This window comes from Triturus cristatus, chromosome 8 (genome assembly GCF_964204655.1).
Source record: "Triturus cristatus chromosome 8, aTriCri1.1, whole genome shotgun sequence".
Taxonomy (NCBI): domain Eukaryota; kingdom Metazoa; phylum Chordata; class Amphibia; order Caudata; family Salamandridae; genus Triturus; species Triturus cristatus.
This window is the reverse complement of record NC_140591.1, coordinates 469,415,724-469,434,767: the sequence shown is the minus strand read 5'-3', so window position 1 is coordinate 469,434,767 and position 19,044 is coordinate 469,415,724. Positions and strand designations below refer to the sequence as shown.

At 44.8% G+C, this 19,044-nt stretch overlaps 1 protein-coding gene across 2 annotated transcripts in view; it reads right to left on the bottom strand.

Annotated features, from left to right (window-relative positions):
• Positions 1-18,063, bottom strand: part of LOC146802356 (uncharacterized) — a 35,515-nt gene extending 17,452 nt beyond the window's left edge. Inside the window, exons 1-3 of one of the 2 annotated variants that reach the window (XM_085621940.1) lie at positions 17,085-18,063; positions 15,204-15,474; positions 4,452-4,559 (exon numbers count right to left, since the gene is read on the bottom strand). In XM_085621940.1, the coding sequence (XP_085478066.1) occupies positions 4,452-4,559; positions 15,204-15,276 (181 nt within the window). In that variant the 5' untranslated portion in view covers positions 15,277-15,474; positions 17,085-18,063. Of the gene's footprint in view, positions 1-4,451; positions 4,560-15,203; positions 15,576-17,084 lie in introns of those variants that run through there. The other variant, XM_085621941.1, reaches the window with a different exon arrangement.
• Between the last annotated feature and the right edge of the window lie 981 nt (positions 18,064-19,044).

The window sequence follows — 19,044 nt, the reverse complement described above, 5'->3', positions numbered from 1 at the left end:
CTGTGCATGTTCTCAATGCACTGCAGGAACCGAGCTGCTGCTCGTTTTTAATACTGCCTCGTTTGTGTCATTTATTTTAAGCTCTTCATTTATTATACCCTGCTTTTAACTTGCGCTTATTGCACCTGGCCCTTACTTGCATTTAAATTGGGACACTCACCGCTGTTTGGCGGGTCCGCTTCCCGGCGCAGGTCCGTTTTTAGCGCCATCTTGGATAGGGATGGTTCAACACTAACGCTGATTGGCTGGTATCGCGCTCTAGTCGCCAGGAGGACGCTAGGCGGATACTTAAGAGAATCATGTTTACGCGCTGCGGATACGCGCTGCGGGGACGCCAGACTGACGCCGGAGTTACGCCAGAGTTCAGCCCGTCTGCGCCCGTCCGCGCTGAGGACGCGCTGCAGGACGGGCTGGACCCTGGGCCCTCCGACGCTCATCCTTCCCCTCCACTAGAGAATCTGTATGATACTCTTCTTTCTTTGAGACCTCGTGCACTTTGTTGCCATCACCGGCTTAGACCAGAAGTCCTGAGCCGGGCCCGTTTATGTCCCTCTTGCAATAGCTTTTTTACTCGTCCTACGCAATCCGGTACTCGTGCTACCCCTCTTCAGTCTACCAGCCACATCAGTCAACCCAAACAGGGTTTTTTGATCAATGCTCGTTCCCTGATTAAGCATGGGATCGAATTTCATGATTTCGTCAGTTTGAGGAATCCAGACTGGGTCTTTGTCACTGAAACTTGGGCTTCTGAGTCCGCTGGTCATGATCTGCTTTTGGCTATACCTGAAGGATACACCTTTCTGAGATTAGACAGAGAACATTGTAGAGGAGGTGGAATAGCCATTCTTTTTAAATCTACTCTCTCCTGCATAACAAAACCGGTATCAGTTTCTACAGATCCTTTTGAAGCGCTTTATTTTTGTATTACGCACACTCCGGTGAGCTCTTTTTCTGGCATATTACTCTATAGACCCCCTGGGTCTAGAGTCAACTTCTGCCCAGAACTTTTTAGAATTTTAGAACCCTATTTTGGTAGGCCTTACTTTACCATTTTGGGCGACATTAATTTCCATTTAGAGGATTCTATATCAAAAGACACCTCCTCTCTTATTAATTCCTTGGAGGCATGTGATTTTGTTCAACTCGTTCTTTATCCGACCCACCTGGCGGGGCACACCCTTGACGGGATCTTTACCAACGATTCCAGATTAAAAGTCGGTTTGCCGGTACCAATTACATGGTCTGACCATTTAGCAGTTCCGCTGTCTCTAGACATTTCCTGTCCTGATGTCACGACTGACACCGGTAAAAAACAATCTAAAAGGAGCTTCAAAAACTTTACTAAGGAGACATTTGCACCTTTTATCCGCAACATCAATATTTCAACTAAACAGAAGGTTGATGACTCGGCCCAAGATTTAACTGATGCAATTATCAAAGCTGCTGATGAGCTAGCCCCCCCTTCCTTTAAATCTGCAGCTAGACAGAAGCCATCCGCCCCTTGGTTTTCTGCCGATCTGCGGTTGCTTAGACAAAAATGTAGACAGAAGGAACGTGGCTGGCGTAAATCTTGGGATTTAAAAGATAGAGAAGGTTATAAGAGTCTAGTTCGGGAGTATAGAAAGCGAATCATTAAGGAAAAACAGGACTATTTTTCTAACTTAACCTGTTCGTTAACATCTTCCAGAGAGCTTTTTAAAATTGTAGACTCCCTTTGCTCCCTTCAGGTTCCTGACCCAGTAGTTGCTTCTCAGGAGCTATGTGATGATATATCGAATTTCTTTTATACAAAGATAGACGATATTTACATAGCCCTAAAGACACAGAGGAACTTACTCAGTTTGGAAGATTTCGTGCAAATCACACGATTGGAGGCCTGGAATGTAGATTCCCCTCAGTCCCTTGCACATTTCCCGGCTCTTACACTAGAAGATCTTAATAGCCTGCTAGATAAAACTAAATCTTCATCTCCCCTTGACCCACTGCCCCTCAAGGTGCTTAAAAACTGCAGAGAAATCATTCTTCCTCCGATGCTTGAGGTAATGAATGGAGCCTTGGAACAGGGCATTTTTCCATCACTTTGGAAGAGAGCCATCGTAAAGCCGCTTTTGAAAAAGACCACCTTGGACCCTGGAGTGCTGAAAAATTTTAGACCCATCTCTCTGCTGCCAGCCCCTGCTAAGATGTTGGAGACCCACTTGAACTTCCATCTCTCGAACTTCCTCGACGCCTCTGGCTTCTTGGATGGGTCCCAACACGGCTTTAGAAAGCTACATAGCACGGAGTCTGCATTGACAAAAGTCATGGATAACATCCGCAGAAAAGTAGATTTGGGTCTTACCTCCGTACTGGTGCTGCTTGATCTTTCAGCAGCTTTCGACACCCTGTCTCCCCTGACTTTAACATCTAGGTTAAGGGAGGCAGGGGTAGTCGGTTCAGCGCTCAGTCTCATTAGCTCCTTTTTACAACATCGAGAGCAACGTGTCATGCTAGGTGAATACCTCTCCCCTGTCAAGTCGTTGCAATGTGGGGTGCCACAGGGGTCGGCATTGAGTCCGACCCTGTTTAACATCTATGTGGCCCCCCTTGCAAGACTTGTAAGATCTCAGGGGATGGAGGTAGTGTCGTATGCGGACGACACGCAGATTATGGTATCCCTGACCCACTCTGTCAGTAAAACTGCCTCCAACTTTAGGGCCTGCATGCAACTTGTTGCAGACTGGATGGTTTCCAACTCCCTAAAGTTGAATGGGGACAAGACAGAGGTCCTGGTCTTTGGCAAGGACCAGGACATATGGTCAGATGACTGGTGGCCCCCTTCTTTAGGCAGCTGCCCTATACCTACCAAATCTGCTAGAAACCTAGGAGTCATCTTTGACACCCAGCTCTCCATGGAGCTACAGGTGAATAGAACGGTGGCGACCTGTTGGGGGGTCATCAAGACCCTAAAAAGGATTGTGAATTATCTGTCCCCACAGGCGCGGAAACAGGTGGTGATCGCCCTTGTTGGCTCAAGGCTTGATTACTGTAACTCTGTGTACGCCGGGGCCAACAAGGGCTTGCTCCAGCGTCTACAGGTCGTACAGAACGCTGCAGCGCGGTTTGCCCTCGCTTTGCCCTGGTTGTCATCAATGACCTTAGCGAGGAAGAACCTCCATTGGCTTCCCATTCCGTCAAGGATCACCTTTAAACTTCTTTGCCTTACATTTAAGGCTCTAACTGCAGGCTCGGCTGATGCTCTTGGTTCATTACTCACCAGATATGTTCCGAGTAGATATTTACGTTCCAGCGAGCAATACCAACTGGTAATCCCCAGAGCCAAGAAGGCTAGATGGGGGTCCAAAGCTTTTTCCATATTGGCACCTCTCATGTGGAACTCACTCCCCCTTGAAATCAAACGACTTCCTTCCCTTGATCTCTTTAGGAAGTCCTTGAAAACTTGGCTCTTTATTAAGGCATACCAGTAGGTTCTGTTTCTGTCTGCTATCAGCTATATATTTTGGTTTAGGCGCCTTGACGCCCACTGGGCCTAGCTGCGCATTATAAATAATATTTCATTCATTCATTCAGTGAGAAGTCCTGAGTCTGAAACGGTCTCTGTAGCAGTGGCGGCTGCCACTAACAAAGGGTGGTGTAGCGGGTGGTGGGAGTTCATGGGGAGAGCACATGGGGAGAGCACACGAGGCATGTGTTAATTAAAACAATGTTTAAAACTTTCCTGACTCCACCAGCCGCATCTCGCATTGCATCACTCCTGCTGGCCTCTTCCTGGTCATAGCAGCCCCTGTGACAGACTCCCATCCAATCCCGATGCTGCAAAGCTGCTCAGGAATTGGCCTGAGCAGGGATGACGCTCCGCTCAAGTGATGGAGTATGTAGGGTTTCTCCAGCCTGGCTGCTGAATGCAGCCGGGCTGGAGAAACCTAAATGCGCATGTGTGTTTTGGTTGGCCTGCGATGGCCGACCACACACATATGCGTAGTTGTAGAGTGCACAAGCGCTCCTCCGCGCCACTCCCATGCCTCTCCATGCATAAGCTGGCTCAGAGACAGCAAACAAAAAATAAAACGTGCCATTGCTCTTTAGGGCAGACATATTACTGTGAATGCCTTCCAGGAACACCAGCATTTGCGCCATCAGGTTGGACTGCTCCTAAACGGCATTCAGCAGTGCATCCTGCCCAACAGAGATCTGCCGCAGGAGGTCAATAGCCTTCTCACTGAGGGAATCTGTGGCCACATGGGCAGGGGATGAGGTGCCTAAACCAAAGGAGATGTCCCGCTCCTTATAGAAGCGGAACTGGACAACTTGGTGGGGAGCACGTGGGGAGGTGGAGATTGAAGGGGAGGTGGCGGACAAGGTTGGTGTGGACACAGGAACTGGGGAATCATCCACCACAAAAGAGCTGCCACTGGAGTCCAACTCAGTAGAGAAATATGCTGCATCCTCACCATCAGGGCCACTGACTCCATTGGTGTCAGTATCCTGACTGTGGCCTCCGTGGCCACCTGCATCCCCAACATCACCAGCGCCATCACCTCTGGCTGACTCAGTTGATGCTGAAAAGAAAGTGGAAATAGATGTAGGACATCTGTGTTAACTCATTGTGCAAATATATCCCAAAAATTACATCATCAAATGGGCAAATATCACTCCACTGACAAGGTCACTTATAATGTACATAGAGAGAGACGTGGGTCCCATGCTCACTATGCCACGGATTTCAAGCTAGCCTGGCTGATGAGGGATGATGCCCCGGAACCAGCCCCAGGATGCTTGTTTTTCAGTCCAGGGAGGACCTGGCCTAACAGTTGAGGCTGGACTGGTACCATGGGGAACAGGGTCAAGGCTGATTTGCATATAGCTGGGTCCAAACTGGAATGGCATGGTGAGAAAACTAGCGATATATTAAACCCAGATCTGTGACTGGGGAGTGAATGTTTGACAATGTTCAACATTCCGTCCATCATCTTTTTGTGTTGCATTTTCACCCTAAGTGTGAAGGGTATGCCCAGATGTCGGTCCCATGCTCACTACGCCACCAGTTTCAAGCTAGCCTGGCTGATATGGGGTGATGCCCCAACACCAGTCCCAGGATTCTTGTTTTCCAGTCCAGGGAGGACCGGGCCTGGCACTTCGGGCTGGACTGTTCCTATGGGGAACAGGGTCAAGGCTGATTTGCATATGGCTGGGTCCAAACTGGAATGGCTTGATGAGCAAAATAAGGATGGATTAAACCCAGATCTGTGACTGGGGGTGAATGTTTGACAATGTTCAACCATCCATCCATCATCTTTTTGTGTTGCATCATATACATAGTGTCAATAGAAGAAGATGGCTAATTAGATTGACCATTATCTCTACGTATGCCTAACAAACCCTACCTTGTCGACACACTTCTGTCTGTGTGTACACATCACCTGAATACCCATCATAAATGAACATTTTACCTTTATACATTGGCCAACACATACAAATGTGGAGAACTCTCAGCCCTTAAGTATGTACACTCTTACATCATGGGTCATGTGCTTGTGCAGATGGTATCACCAAAAATAACTACCTACACATGCCATCATGTAGGCATACATACAGATAGGACCACTGTTGTTTGTCATGTCACAATGCTGTACATACCTCCACTTACCAAGACCTAGTATGGCTCATTCTCTACATCCTATATGCACTGTATGCCATGTCACATGTAACTGATCCCAGGGACAAGATACACAGTATTGGGGGAGCATCACTCCTGACTCAAAGAAGACATGTGGTCTGTGTGGGACAGCTGATACACACAACATCAATCATGTGCAGGTGAAGGGACGCCCTCCAGCTTTGCTGTTTGCCCTCCGTTGGGGGCTGTAAGTCAGGAAGCTGGGAGCAGAGACTACATTCCCCAGCGTCCCTTGTGGTGTCCCTGTGCAGCTCAGCATGCAGCCGCCCACGTCAGCACCAGCATCCCCACACAGCGCCAGGAGGCACTTTTAAACCTGCTAGTGGCTCCCACAGCGTGGGAGGTGCGCGGGCATGCCCGGGCCAAGGGTGGGCCCATCTGCACCCGTCCGTGGACGTCTGAGGCCGGGCTGGACCACCCCCATTGGTTCAGCTCCTTCAAGGATCACCGTAGACACCGTGGACATAAAGGAACCGCAGGTACTACCCCTGACAAACAGGTTTTGAAATTCTAAAACTTTTTGCCTGGCAAAAATGGTGAGAGACTCTAATCTTATGTAACACAGTACCTCCATTTATTTTAACGGTGTACAGAAGAGAGGAGTACCCATATCATATACAACGTACTTTGGCCATCCAGGAGTCTGTGTTAAGGAGGTTTTTGTGACAATTCAGCATAAGTCCTGGTTTTCTAACTTAATCTTTTACTGCCCCTTTTAACGGAATACCTATAATAATAGAGAACAATTCTAAAGGGCTCAGTTGTGTTTTAAATATTTGTGTGTCCTTATAACATCTTATTGTCTTGCATGTTACATACTGGACATACCTCCTTGCTCATTTGCACTGTATTGGGTATTGCACTTCGTACAACGCCTTAGCACCTTGCACTTTGATACTAGCACTAGAATTTTTGCACTTGGCACTTTATATTGATATTGATTGTGTATTGTATTATAGATCACTACTAGCTTATATTGTATAATTAAATATTGCTTGAGATATTGGGAAGCCACCATGGTCAAACGCAAGATTCAAAAAGCTACAATTGATAACCCGCGCACTACAATTGATTCATTTCTAGTTCGAGCAGTTAGTGCAATCATCGATGAAATTGATAGGACAGAACACCGTCTATCCTTGGGTCCCGACATAATGGTAGGGGAACAGATAGGTAACAGTAGCGGATCCCTACCAGAAGAGCTAACACAATCTGCAGAAGCTGTCACTACTGTGCCCTATGGAACACCTAGACCCCCTGTTATTGCATCAGATCCTGAACACGATTTGCCTCTTCCATCTGATTCCTCCCGCCTACGTATATCTGATAGATCGCCATCCCCTAAGAGGAAGAGAGGGTTTAAGAAGAGACAAATGTTGGTGGGCAATCCCAAAGGAAAGAAAGGCCCTATACAGACCCCTAAAGATCCTAAATATGATAGCCTAGACAACCAAGAAACCACTGCTAACCCACAAACAACACTAATAATAGCTATAATTTTATCTAAGGTCAAGGTGCTGCTTAGACCGGTTTATGAGAAAATTGATAATCTGTCCAGATCTATGACCTATTGAGGGACAGTTGCACTAGTGCCGGGGCAAAAAGGGAGGTCATCAGGGGAGGGGAAGACGAACCTGTGCCCAAGATAACTACCCCCATTGCTACTGGAATCAACAAAGGAACAGGTAAAGAACATGTCAGGGGGCGAAATTACATAGCAAGCTGAGTGCACACTAGCGGTAACAATGTATTAGCAAACCATATCTGCCCAAGTCAGCAGAGTTCAACTAATAAACCACGACTAGTTAAAGGGACTAGATTGGATAGGATGGATGGGGAACACCCAAGCACACATATAATAAGGCATATCACTACATAACCCAAGAAAAGAGAGCTGACATTTCTATTTATTTGCCCCCTGAGTGCTGCCCATACGTTGCCGTTCTGGTGAACGTGCCTCCCCTGCTACCAGGACAACTGGAGAGTCATGACACACTGAAGAACAGAGTAGTACACTGGCTTGACAAGAACTGTGGTTTACTGGTGACAGGAGCTAACCAGACTCTAGTGACACAAAGAGTAGATTGGATTGCCCCCTTACGGAAGTGTCTCAAGAAGACTGCATTATCATCAATTTTAGAACCCCAAGTTTGGCTAGAAATACATTATTTAAAGCCCCCCAAAATCTCAATTTGACCCAATTAGGACAGTGTTACCACTTGGTTTCTTCTACAGGCATTTAAGAGTCGCACAACACAGGGATCAAAACCCCCAATGAATCCAGCCCTGGTAATCCAACCCCACCAGGATTTACTAGTTTCAAATAGATTTCAGGCCTTGAGTACTCTCCAAGAAAATGACTGACATAAGGATATTAGCCATTCTAGATTTGAGCCTTATCATACAGGGAAAGGTAGTAGTCAAAGATGCAGGGGGCCTACCTATAAGTGTCCCGTCCCAGACCATACCTAACGATACCTTGGACTCCGAGTGTGTTTCTATAGAGGCTCCACCAGTAGGTCCAGTCAAAAGAAGCAATAGCAAGTACACTCGTATAAACTCAGGGAAACTACTTGAGAATGGCTACACGATTGCCACCTGGAATGTTGCAAGCTTAAGGGGTAAACAGGATTCATCAGAATGGCAGGATTTAATTACCAGTGATCTCAATATAATTTGCCTCTAAGAGAGACGTGGTGTACCGAACCGGTATATGTAGAAGGGTTCTCTTCACATTGGCTCCAGGCAGTGCCCTCACCAGCTGGTAGGGCCGAGGGGGGACTCCTGACTCTTATTTAAAAAAAGTTATCTGCTATTACTATTAAAAAAATCATTACTATAGGAACACACTCACAGATTTTTAGTTAAATTGCAAAGACAACAGGGATGTAGTCATGATCAATTACTACAATAACGTGTTCCTTTCAACTCGCAGTAACTTGGTTTTAGAGTTGGACACTGGGCTTGGTAAATTGTTAAGTACTACTAAGACTAATATTGTTTAATTTGGGTGGGGAATTTGGATATCCAGTCCTGTCCATTGTCGATGACTAAAGTCTGTGGGAACATGTATGGTGAGGATGATGAAAGTATGCATTTGGCACACAATGATTATGGCAGAGTCCTTAATTTATTGATGGCTAAATACGACCTTGAATTGCTTCAGTGTGCACGGAATATCAATGGTGGGCTTCTAACAACCTTTACTGGCAGAAATGCTGTTTCTACTATTGACCATATGCTTATCTCAGCCAGCAGCAGCCATTTGTGTTCTACTCCGTGGATCACTGAGCAGGTATTGAGTGACCATAATCATATTTCTATGTCAACTTTAGTTTGGGGAATAAAAACGGTAGCTAATCAAGATCTTATTACTAGTATTGCTCCCATTAGGCCCAACGGGACACGTATCAAATGGGTTGGTGTGGAACCTGCAAAAATCTTACAGGAAATTGTTACCAAATGTGATACAGAGATTTGTTATTGCCTCAATGAGGATGTTAATCCCTCCCAGTTGTTAGCTAACTTTGGAAAAATTAATGTGATAATCGAGGGGATACTGACTGCACCCTTCAGGGAAAATAGCAGACATAATTGAGGATGGTTTGACCATACTTGTACCAAGGCCTTAAGCCAACTTAAACACGCTCTGGGTTGTAAACCTAGAAATACTGAGATTATCAGTTTACCGTTCCTGAAGAGGGATTCTTTTCCAGAATTACTCATGTCACCTGTGATGCATGGGTGAGTCACCTTTCTAGGATTTTTAATCATCCTGTTCCCGATATATTTGAGCAGCAAAGTATAGTAGGAAGTAAGTGGCCGATGCTGCCCCTAGATATTTCCATCGATGAAGTCCAGGATGGTTTGATTGGAAGTAGGGGTGGTAAAGCACCAGGCCCAGATGGTTTTTAACTTAGCTGTGACGGAGCATATACCATCATCATGGGGCCAATCCGTGATATTAATCCCTATTTTTAAAAAAAGGTACTAAAACCGAAGCAAAAAATTATCGCCTAATTTTGCTCCTGGACTCATCCATTAAAGTGATGAGCAGAATCCTATTGGTGAGACTTGAAAATTGGGCAACTGAAAACAAGATACTCTCACCAGTCCAACATGGTTTTAGAAAAGAGTTGGGAACCCTTGAGCAATGCATTAACTTAGAACTCTTGATAGGCAAATATACGCACGCTAAACAAGGAAGATTATACCTCTGTTTTTCAGATCTTAGCAGTGCGTTTGACCTTGTTGACCATTCTAAGCCAACCTTGCTTAATTTAGGGGCTCCCAAAGAAATAGTTTTCTTCCTAGCAAGGTTGTACGAGAAACTCTCCTGCAAGGTGCGATATGGACAGCGTGGGGAGTGTACACCACATTATGAGGTCAAACGAGGTATTCGCCAGGGTTGTTTCCAGTATTTGTGCTATCCTTGTGCCTGAAATTTGCGTTCCCTAACGACCTTTCATCCCGTGGACCCACCCCCTCATGTCGTACCGCATTTACGATGACATGTCCACGTTGATTCTTTAAACATACTGCTCTCGATAAATGGCCCACTATTTGTCTGAAACATCGTTTGTATAGTACTCGGATAGCCTTAGATATATTCTTTGACCTGACCCCAGGCTACCCTTACGGGACTGATCTCATTACCGTCTTCAGAACTCCGACCATCCCTGATTGGAACCTAACCTGGAACTGATGTGCCTTATCTGATGCTTGCCTAGTGTTTTCCCCATATCATATAGAAGAACCAATATGTAAAGAGTGCTGTTGATGGAACGGCTACCTCTGTGTTTGTCCCACACACCTTACATCGCCGTTGCCCTGATGGAGGTGTGGCTCACTGGTTAGAGGCGGCAGACCCGTAAGCAGAGAATTGGCCAGGGACCAAGGTTCAATTCCTGACGCGGCAGGGTTGTGGACCAGGGTCAAAACGGACTCGATAATTCTCGCCTCGGTACCTACTCTAACCAGGAACACACTCGGCAACTCTGGGCATTAAGCTTGCCTCATCTCTACAACGGCCCCCCACAGACGCTGGGGATGCCTGGTTTCACCTTGGAGATACCCAGAAAGGGACCATCTCACAGGGATAGCCAGGACGGGTTCTCCAGCGGTCTATAGCGCCGGGACACCTCCTCGTGAGGTAGCTGTTCGCGCTTTACAAATATCAGTATTATTATTATTATTATTATTAGCTTACACCGAAACGTGCGTTGGCTTCTGCACTCTCGTGTTCATTGAAAGAAACAACTTATCTCTATGAACTGTTTATGCACGAGCCAGTCTGAATTGTTACCTTTTTTGAACTTCTACCCTTTTGATGCGCTTTTTAACTTTATTGACAATTTTATGTATGTTATGAGTATATTCGTATCTATTTGCTCTGAAAAAGACTTTGTTGTCCGAATGAGTGTTTGTATGTTTGTCGTTTTGTGTGGGACCTTATGTTTATTGATTTAAAAATAATCTGCATGCAATAGCGCTCATCATTCATTTTGTATGTATAAATTATCACTTTGAACATTGTGATCCGAATAAAGTGCGCTTTTTATTTATCGAGCTTGTCTGTCCTGGCCCTTGGCTTCTCTTATCAAGTTGACCCAACTCTTTGGGCCTAATGAAATTAATCTAGTGTAGACTGTGGGGTTCTGCTTTCTTGTGAAGATTCGCCAGGGTTGTGTCTTGGCACCACTTCTTTTTACTTTATCTATAAATGAAGTCGACAAAGCCCTTAGGTCGGTCCAGGCAGACGCTCCACTAATTGCTGGCAATTCCGTACCTGATTTACTATATGCAGACGATGTGGTACTGCTCTCCAGAACCCCAGTTGGTTTACAACGACTAATGGATAACTTTAGCCTTTTCATCAATAATAGGAAATTGCTGATCAATAAGGCCAAAACTTTTGTCATGGCCTGTGGCTAGAAAACCAAGAAATGTAAGACTTTTTTCATAGAGAACTCCCAGGTGGAAGTTGTTAATACTTTTTGTTATTTGGGAGTAACTTATTCAGGGAATCGAAAATGGTTACACAAGTTTACTAATGTGCGCTCCAAGATGGTTAAGAGTGTCCATGGGGTTTTCAGAGTTGCAAATAAACTAGGTAATCATCCTATCAAGGATATGCTAGACATATATAAGGCTAGATGTGTTGCCAGAGGCCTTTATGGTGCCGGGGTTTGGGGTCTTAAATACAACCAGATTCTACAGCATGAAGAAAACTCTTTTTTAAAACACCTCATCAGCATCTACCGAAATTATACATCGTGATGTAGGCATTAACCTACTATCAGATCAGATTGCTATGCAGCCTTTATTGCTATGGAGATTCATTTGGCCGAAAGAGGAGACTAAATTTACTCAAACCATCTTTAAAGACTGTTTACTTCTGGACAATAGTTTTAGCATCCCTTGGCTCAAATATATTCGAGACTCATTTAGTAACTTATTTAACCTTCAGATCCAGGGTGACCCAGGCTGTGTGACAACTATATCCAAACAGGTGATCAAGGATACTTTTTTAGCTCACCAAATAGAGACTCGCAAGAGAGTGGTAGGGAAGCAACCCACCATTATATTCTATCAGCAGTTTGAGATTAGAATGGGATTTCACCACCTAGTTGCCTTTCCCATTATGAAAACATGCCCATCAACCCCATGCCCCTGTGATGGGCTATCAAAGCAAAGCACTATACATTTTATGCTCTTCTGCAAGTTTTATTCATTTTGAAGAAGTTTTTATCTGAAACCATTGTTTCTCAAATTTAATGTGAGAACAACCCAGGCTGCTATGAACTTATTGGTTACACTTGATGATCCAGGAATATGGTTTTATGCTGCTACTTTTATTAAAAAAACAATTGCTGCTAGGAAGGTATCATGCTTGATAATTAATTGGATGGTTTTATGTATCATACTGTTTTATACATGTGTTTTAGATGTTGCCTCTGCTTTTATGGTTGTTGTACATACCGAATAAAGCTCTTTGAATTGTGTAGGTGAAATGTAACATTACTCAGCAATGTGTCTGTACAATGCTGAAGTTTGACAGGTGACTTTACTCAGCTCTAAATCAGTACCACAAGACATACGTCTTGAGCAAAGATTATGCAGCAACCTCACTACCTACACATACACCCACACTGATAATCCTAAGGACATTCCTCACTTACACCGTTGATGGGCCAACTGCTGCCTATAACAGAAGGAAAATGTTAATGCACAATATCAGACTCGGTACAGTGCTCACCCCCTGGTAGCTGCTATTTGGCCCTCAACTGCCCATCAAGCTCAGGGAAGGCCACTGCCAGGATACAGGCAATTATAGGAGTCAGGTTCTGATGCGCTCTCCTACGACCTGGGGATGACTTCCCCAGCTGGGCTTCCAGCGTTTCATGTCCTCCCACCTCTTTCTGCTGCTGGTCTTGTTAAACGGCCTGGAGGATACAGGGTGTGACAAATGCAAAAAGAACTATTGATGAACCGAATGCAGAACAATGTCATACATTCACCCCAGTACAGAGATCTGGGCCTAAATCCATCGTTTGTTTGCTCACCATGCCATTCCAGTTTGGACCTAACCATATGCAAATCAGTCTTGACCCTGTGCCCAATGGGAACAGTCCAGCCCGAACTGCCAGGCCAGGATACAGGGTGTGTATATACATGGCCAAGTGGTTTCCCCTTCAGAAGGTCAGATTGCTCTGGTGTGTGCCACTGTTGCTCTCAGACGACTACATTTGTGAATCGGCCCTGCCATACAAAGTGTTGGTGGTCTGTGTTAGTCAGTGTATTATTCTACCAGGATAGAAGATAATCTGCTGAATAAAACTAATTTGTGGATAACCCTATAAGTGCTGCTGAGCACGCGAAGAGTACAAATGTAGCTTATTAAGATGAAATTCTTGCTTCTGCTAGTTGTCTAATAAATATGTGAGAGTCCCACATGGTTCCATTTACTATCAGTTGCAATATCTTGCTTAATCTCTACCATCGTACACCACACTTTCCGGGTGATGGCTTTTAGCAATCCCTGCTTCAGATGGGCGTTAACCTTTATTGAGGCAAGAGATAAAGCAAGATACTGTAACAGATAGTAAATGGGTCGATTCTAAAATGACTAATGAGCTTGGTCAAAATCTGTAGCATTGACACACATGATGAATACGTCAGTACACATAGCAAAATGTTTTTTCTGTTATAATCCCACCTACTAGGATGCTTTGATTGACTAAACCCTTAGCAGTAGCACATGAATGTATGTCACATGACGCAGACACAGTTGCACACAAGGATGTATTGGCCTCAGTCTGCCACTATTACATGAGTCACCTTGTCACAACGCAGACTTCATGTATGTTTCATGTCATGATTTCACCCTGTATACTTTGACTCTTTTAACATACTACAGTGACCTAGCGACATCACCTAGCATGGTCATGCTTACAGCAGTCCTACCCATTCCACACAAGGACTTGCTACAGCCACAAAATAGTTCTGAAACCCACTTCCCTATGTACTGATGTGAGCCTGATACAGGTATTTCACTGCAACATGTGTGATACTAAGGATAATGAGTCAAAGAAAGTGCCCAGTCCACACTGTTCACACAACCACATTCACACTTTATATGCTCTCTTTCACAACAATTCACAATTTTGAATGAAAGCCTAGGAATAGTTTTGTACCATGTGTTTCACACCAAAGTATCCTGGAGACAATGCTGCTAAACTTTGGTTGAGATGCCATCACATACATCAATATGACCTGACACCACCTACGCCTAGTGACATTCCCACTGCATTTAGCTATGCACACCACAACCAATTCCCCAAAGCATATTTTCTAGCTTTAACAACAGGTAAGAGTGCTGAGACCAGGAAATGTCATGTCCATGTGGTGTATGTTACCCTTGTAGACAATATGGAAAGGACATCACAGCACAAAAAGTTTTTCTTACGTACAAATATTCCAATATGTTGCTTACAGTACACACTCACGCATGACTCCAACAAGTCAGCAGGCAGTTATGTTTTCTCCATATTTCCACATAAATGTCACCTGACACCTCACCAGCATGTGACGTCACATTGTTAGACGGTACAGTTAGTCCTCATACCATGTATCTAATAGCAACTACATTACCATCATGGGTGTTTCACAAAACTATGTATATGGGTATATGTGACACAGCCATCCATGTCCACACACCCCTGCCTGTGGTGAGACACGACATGTATGCACATCACCAGCCACAAAAGTCCTTTTCACCTTGCATCATACATTAACTTGTGATGTACACAGATGCCATACTATGTAGAGCCATAGATCTTGTAGTGAACACTTCTGCATATGATAGTAAAACACAGATATGTTACCAATCTCAACCAGGCCTACACATGCAGTGACTCTTCTATATGGTTTAGCATAGGTCAAGCTCCAGGTTGATATGGTTGCAGGTGACTGTAACAATGAAGAGTTGTTTAGGCAATACTCAGATTAGCAGCGCAATACTCACCACCTCCTAGCTGCAGTTGGGCCTTCAAATGCCCATCAAGCACCGGGTAGGCCATCGCCAGAGTGCGGTTCATTATGGGAGTCAGGTTGTGGCATGCACCCCAACAATGGTGGGAGGACTACCCCAGCTGGACTTCTGCGATGTTCCTGGCCCTGAGTCTCAGGTCCTCCATCTTCTTCCTGCAGTGGACGCTGCGTGGGTGATAGACTCCAAGGGTCCGCATTTTACGGGTGATGGCTATCCAATGTCTTTGCTTGAGATAGGCCTTGGTCTGGATTGACGCAAAAGATGAGGAGACTGAATGGACATGCAAGACAGAGGTCATCTGTGTAGCAGATAAAGAAGTTGTATACACCTAGCATGTTCAAGTAGAACTTGGTGAGATCACAAATGTGTGGTCTCCCTTGATGCACATGCACTCTGAAAAGAGCCAATGTAAAACTAATCTTCAGACTACTATAACAAACTCTGTTTGCGTTGGCTACTGCCTATCCCAAACTTACTACAACACTCAGGCTAGAGCCAATACACATGTGCTGTTGATTTAGACTACATGTACCACTCCACACTATTGGGAACGCTTGAGTTGAGGAAAATCAGCATGAATGTATAGGCACTTCAACGGACCAGATGCGTGACTCTGTACATGCTGTTCACAACATGACTGTTAGCACAGACTATGATACATCCCAAAAACTAGCACCAACATGGAAGGTCTGGCATGTGTTACACATTGTGCTCAGAATCTGCACAATAGTGTTACTGTGTACAATTCCATGTAAAACAGGTGTACGACAAATTTATCATTTGGCCGATGTCCTGGCAGCAGAGCTAAGCCATTTAGAACTTTCAGCCACTGTAACAGGGAAAACATCAACATTCCATTGTACAGAAGCTTGGTTAGCTTCATGTGACACATCTGGGGATGCATTGATGGACCTGACTGCTGTACACACCAACTATCTACACAGTACATGTTTCAAGAGTGCAGATACTCTGCCCAATGAGTGGACGAATCATGGGCCTGTTACAACACATGTGTGGTAGTGAGGGGCCTGCCCTAAGGCAGTGTAACACGTTGTCAATGAGGATAAATAACAAGTACCCTCAGGTCTGTGGCTCCTGTCAGGTACAATCCAATAGGTGGCTTTACCAAAACGTCTTAGGGCCACCTATTGTCTTAGCACACAATGTCTAACAATCTCTGGATCTGTAGATCTGTTTGAAGAGGACACTGTGCTGCAGTGCTGTGCTGCATATATCTCAGCTAAATCTTGGGCCACAGTAGTTAGGAATCATTGGCAGGATTAGCCTTCTGCATGCTTAATATAGTGTACCCACAATGAAATCATAATTTGCAAGTTTTTAAAAGGTTTTTGTGAAAGTAAAGGTCATGCAATATATGCCAACAATGTTGTGTTGCTCACTTAATGCATTTGTGATGTTCCGTCACACATAGCCAAACGGTTGGTGCTGACTGACAGGAACTGAGAGATCTGGGTGACAATACACATACCTGCATTCAACTACTGCTGCACCTTACACTTTACCTCCACTAGTCATGCATAGCTGCATCACCATTCCTTGGCAGATGGAATATAATCTCCATGTGAAGCCCATTTTACTCGACTTCACACTCTGCATACATGTACATTTGCATGCCACGTGGTAGCATGAAGTGTGACTACAACATCATTATTGGTAGTGTTTTCAGCCAATGTACAGAGCACCAACATCCATTACATCTCTGACCTAGATGGTGAGAATATACCCCAAAGAAATGTATCTGTACTTTCACTCTGGAACTCATAAGCTCATAGTTGAACATAGACATGTCAAGGTTGAGACATCAGTATCCTTCATAGACATTGCCAAACTTACCTGCTCCTCTGGTGAGCCATAGAGCTGGCCCTCTTGGAGAAGGACCTCTCCAACCAGTGTCTCCAGCTCTTCTGGTGTTGAGGCAGGGGCGCTCCCACCTGCTTGGCCTGGCATGGTTGCTCCCAGAAGTTGCACACGCAGCTGATGGCAAGGAGGTGTTAATGGCAGTAGTGTCAGTAGGCAAGTGTGTATTTTCAAATCACAACGTACATGTGCAGTGCAAATGTGATCATGTGCGTAGACGTACACAGTCATTGGCCTGCCGCAATCAAGTTTTCGATACGTCAGCCTATGGCAGAGACCGCCGTTCATGTCACCGCCAAATGCGCGGTCATCGACCACCACCAGGTAAGCCTCTATTTCTCCTATTAGTGGGACCAGGCCTCGCCATGACCATGGTAGTGTTAAAAGTGTTGCAAATGGCATTTTTCCATTTGCAGAGACGGTAGTTGTTATGCCAAAGTGCACCAACCCCACCACCACATATAAGAGCTGAGACTTTCACTATGAAAAGGCTCAATTACCATGTCATTTCCTGTACAACACTTCATCTGTGTAGTGCATTACTGTGCATGTGCCCAATGTGCTCTGCGCTTTGAGCTATGTATTAGCTGAGTAAACAAGTCATGGAAGGCTCACTATGGTGCAGTTTCTTTACTTTTAATTGATGGTGTGTACACTCATTTGCCAGCCCTGTGTTTACAAGCTAGTATATGACCAGTGGACGAGTCAGATTGTACATTCATGAAGTAACATGTGTACTGATCCTTGATGCATACATTTTCAAACACCTGACTTTGACCTTATATGCCACATTTTTGTAAGTTTGGAAACTGATACCAATATTCATGTTACATTTAATTCCTACATAGGTGCCCTGGGAGAGGGAGGAGATGCCAACCTCCAATGTTCCATCCATTGTCAGGCTTACACAGCATGCAATAGTGCTACATCTTTCAGAAGTTCAAAATGAATCACCAATCCTGGATCTCAGTCATCAGTTGGAGCCTGACCTCACCTCAATAAACCTAATTCGGTATAATCACTAGTGAAACTCATGCCTGTTTTGCATTTTCTAATCACAGGCTCATTTCAATTCACTGTTGCTTTTTCAAGTGGAATGTCACTACCGATGTTCAGTCTTGTCCTCACAGAGGTGCTCACAGCAATGTTAAAACACGCGGACAGCTACATCCAGTTCCTGTTGCTTTTTCAAGTGGAATGTCACTACCTATGTTCAGTCTTGTCCTCACAGAGGTGCTTAAAACACATGGACAGCTACATCTAGTTCCTCAGACGTCAGGATTTAGCCACTGTGAAGGCAGATTTCTATGGTTTTGGTCACATCCCACATGTTATAGGATCAATTGATGCCACCCATATTTGCCTAGTATCACCACACGATAGGAAGCAAGTGTACCGGAACCGGAAACACTTTCAATTCAATCAACGTGCAAGTTGTTTGCATGGCAGATTTGTACATCTCCAATATCTGTGCCCAGTTCCTAGGATCTGCACATGATGGTTTCAAACTGCGGAACAGCACCATACCCCAGCTGATGTCACAACTCCTTCTGGAGAGGGCCTGGCGTGTAGGTAAGTGTGTTATATTTATGCTCTGTCTTGTGAAATGTTAGGTAGTATGATCTGATTGTGTGTTATTAAATTCTGTGCTTCTAACTATCTCCCATCTAGGAGCCTCAGCGTATCTCAATCGGCCATGGTTGTCGGCCCCGCTGAGGAATCCTACAACAGCAGGGGAAGTCCTCTTCAATTTGTGAAGAACACGGCGGCCAGTTGAGTGTACTTTTGGGCTCCTGAAAGTGACATTCACTTATTCAGATGCCTGGACCAGACTCAAGGAGACCTCCTTTACTCACCCAGGAAGGTCTGTCAGATCACCGTTGCCTGCTGCATCCTCCACAACAATGCCCTCCAACTGAAAAACACTTACATCGCA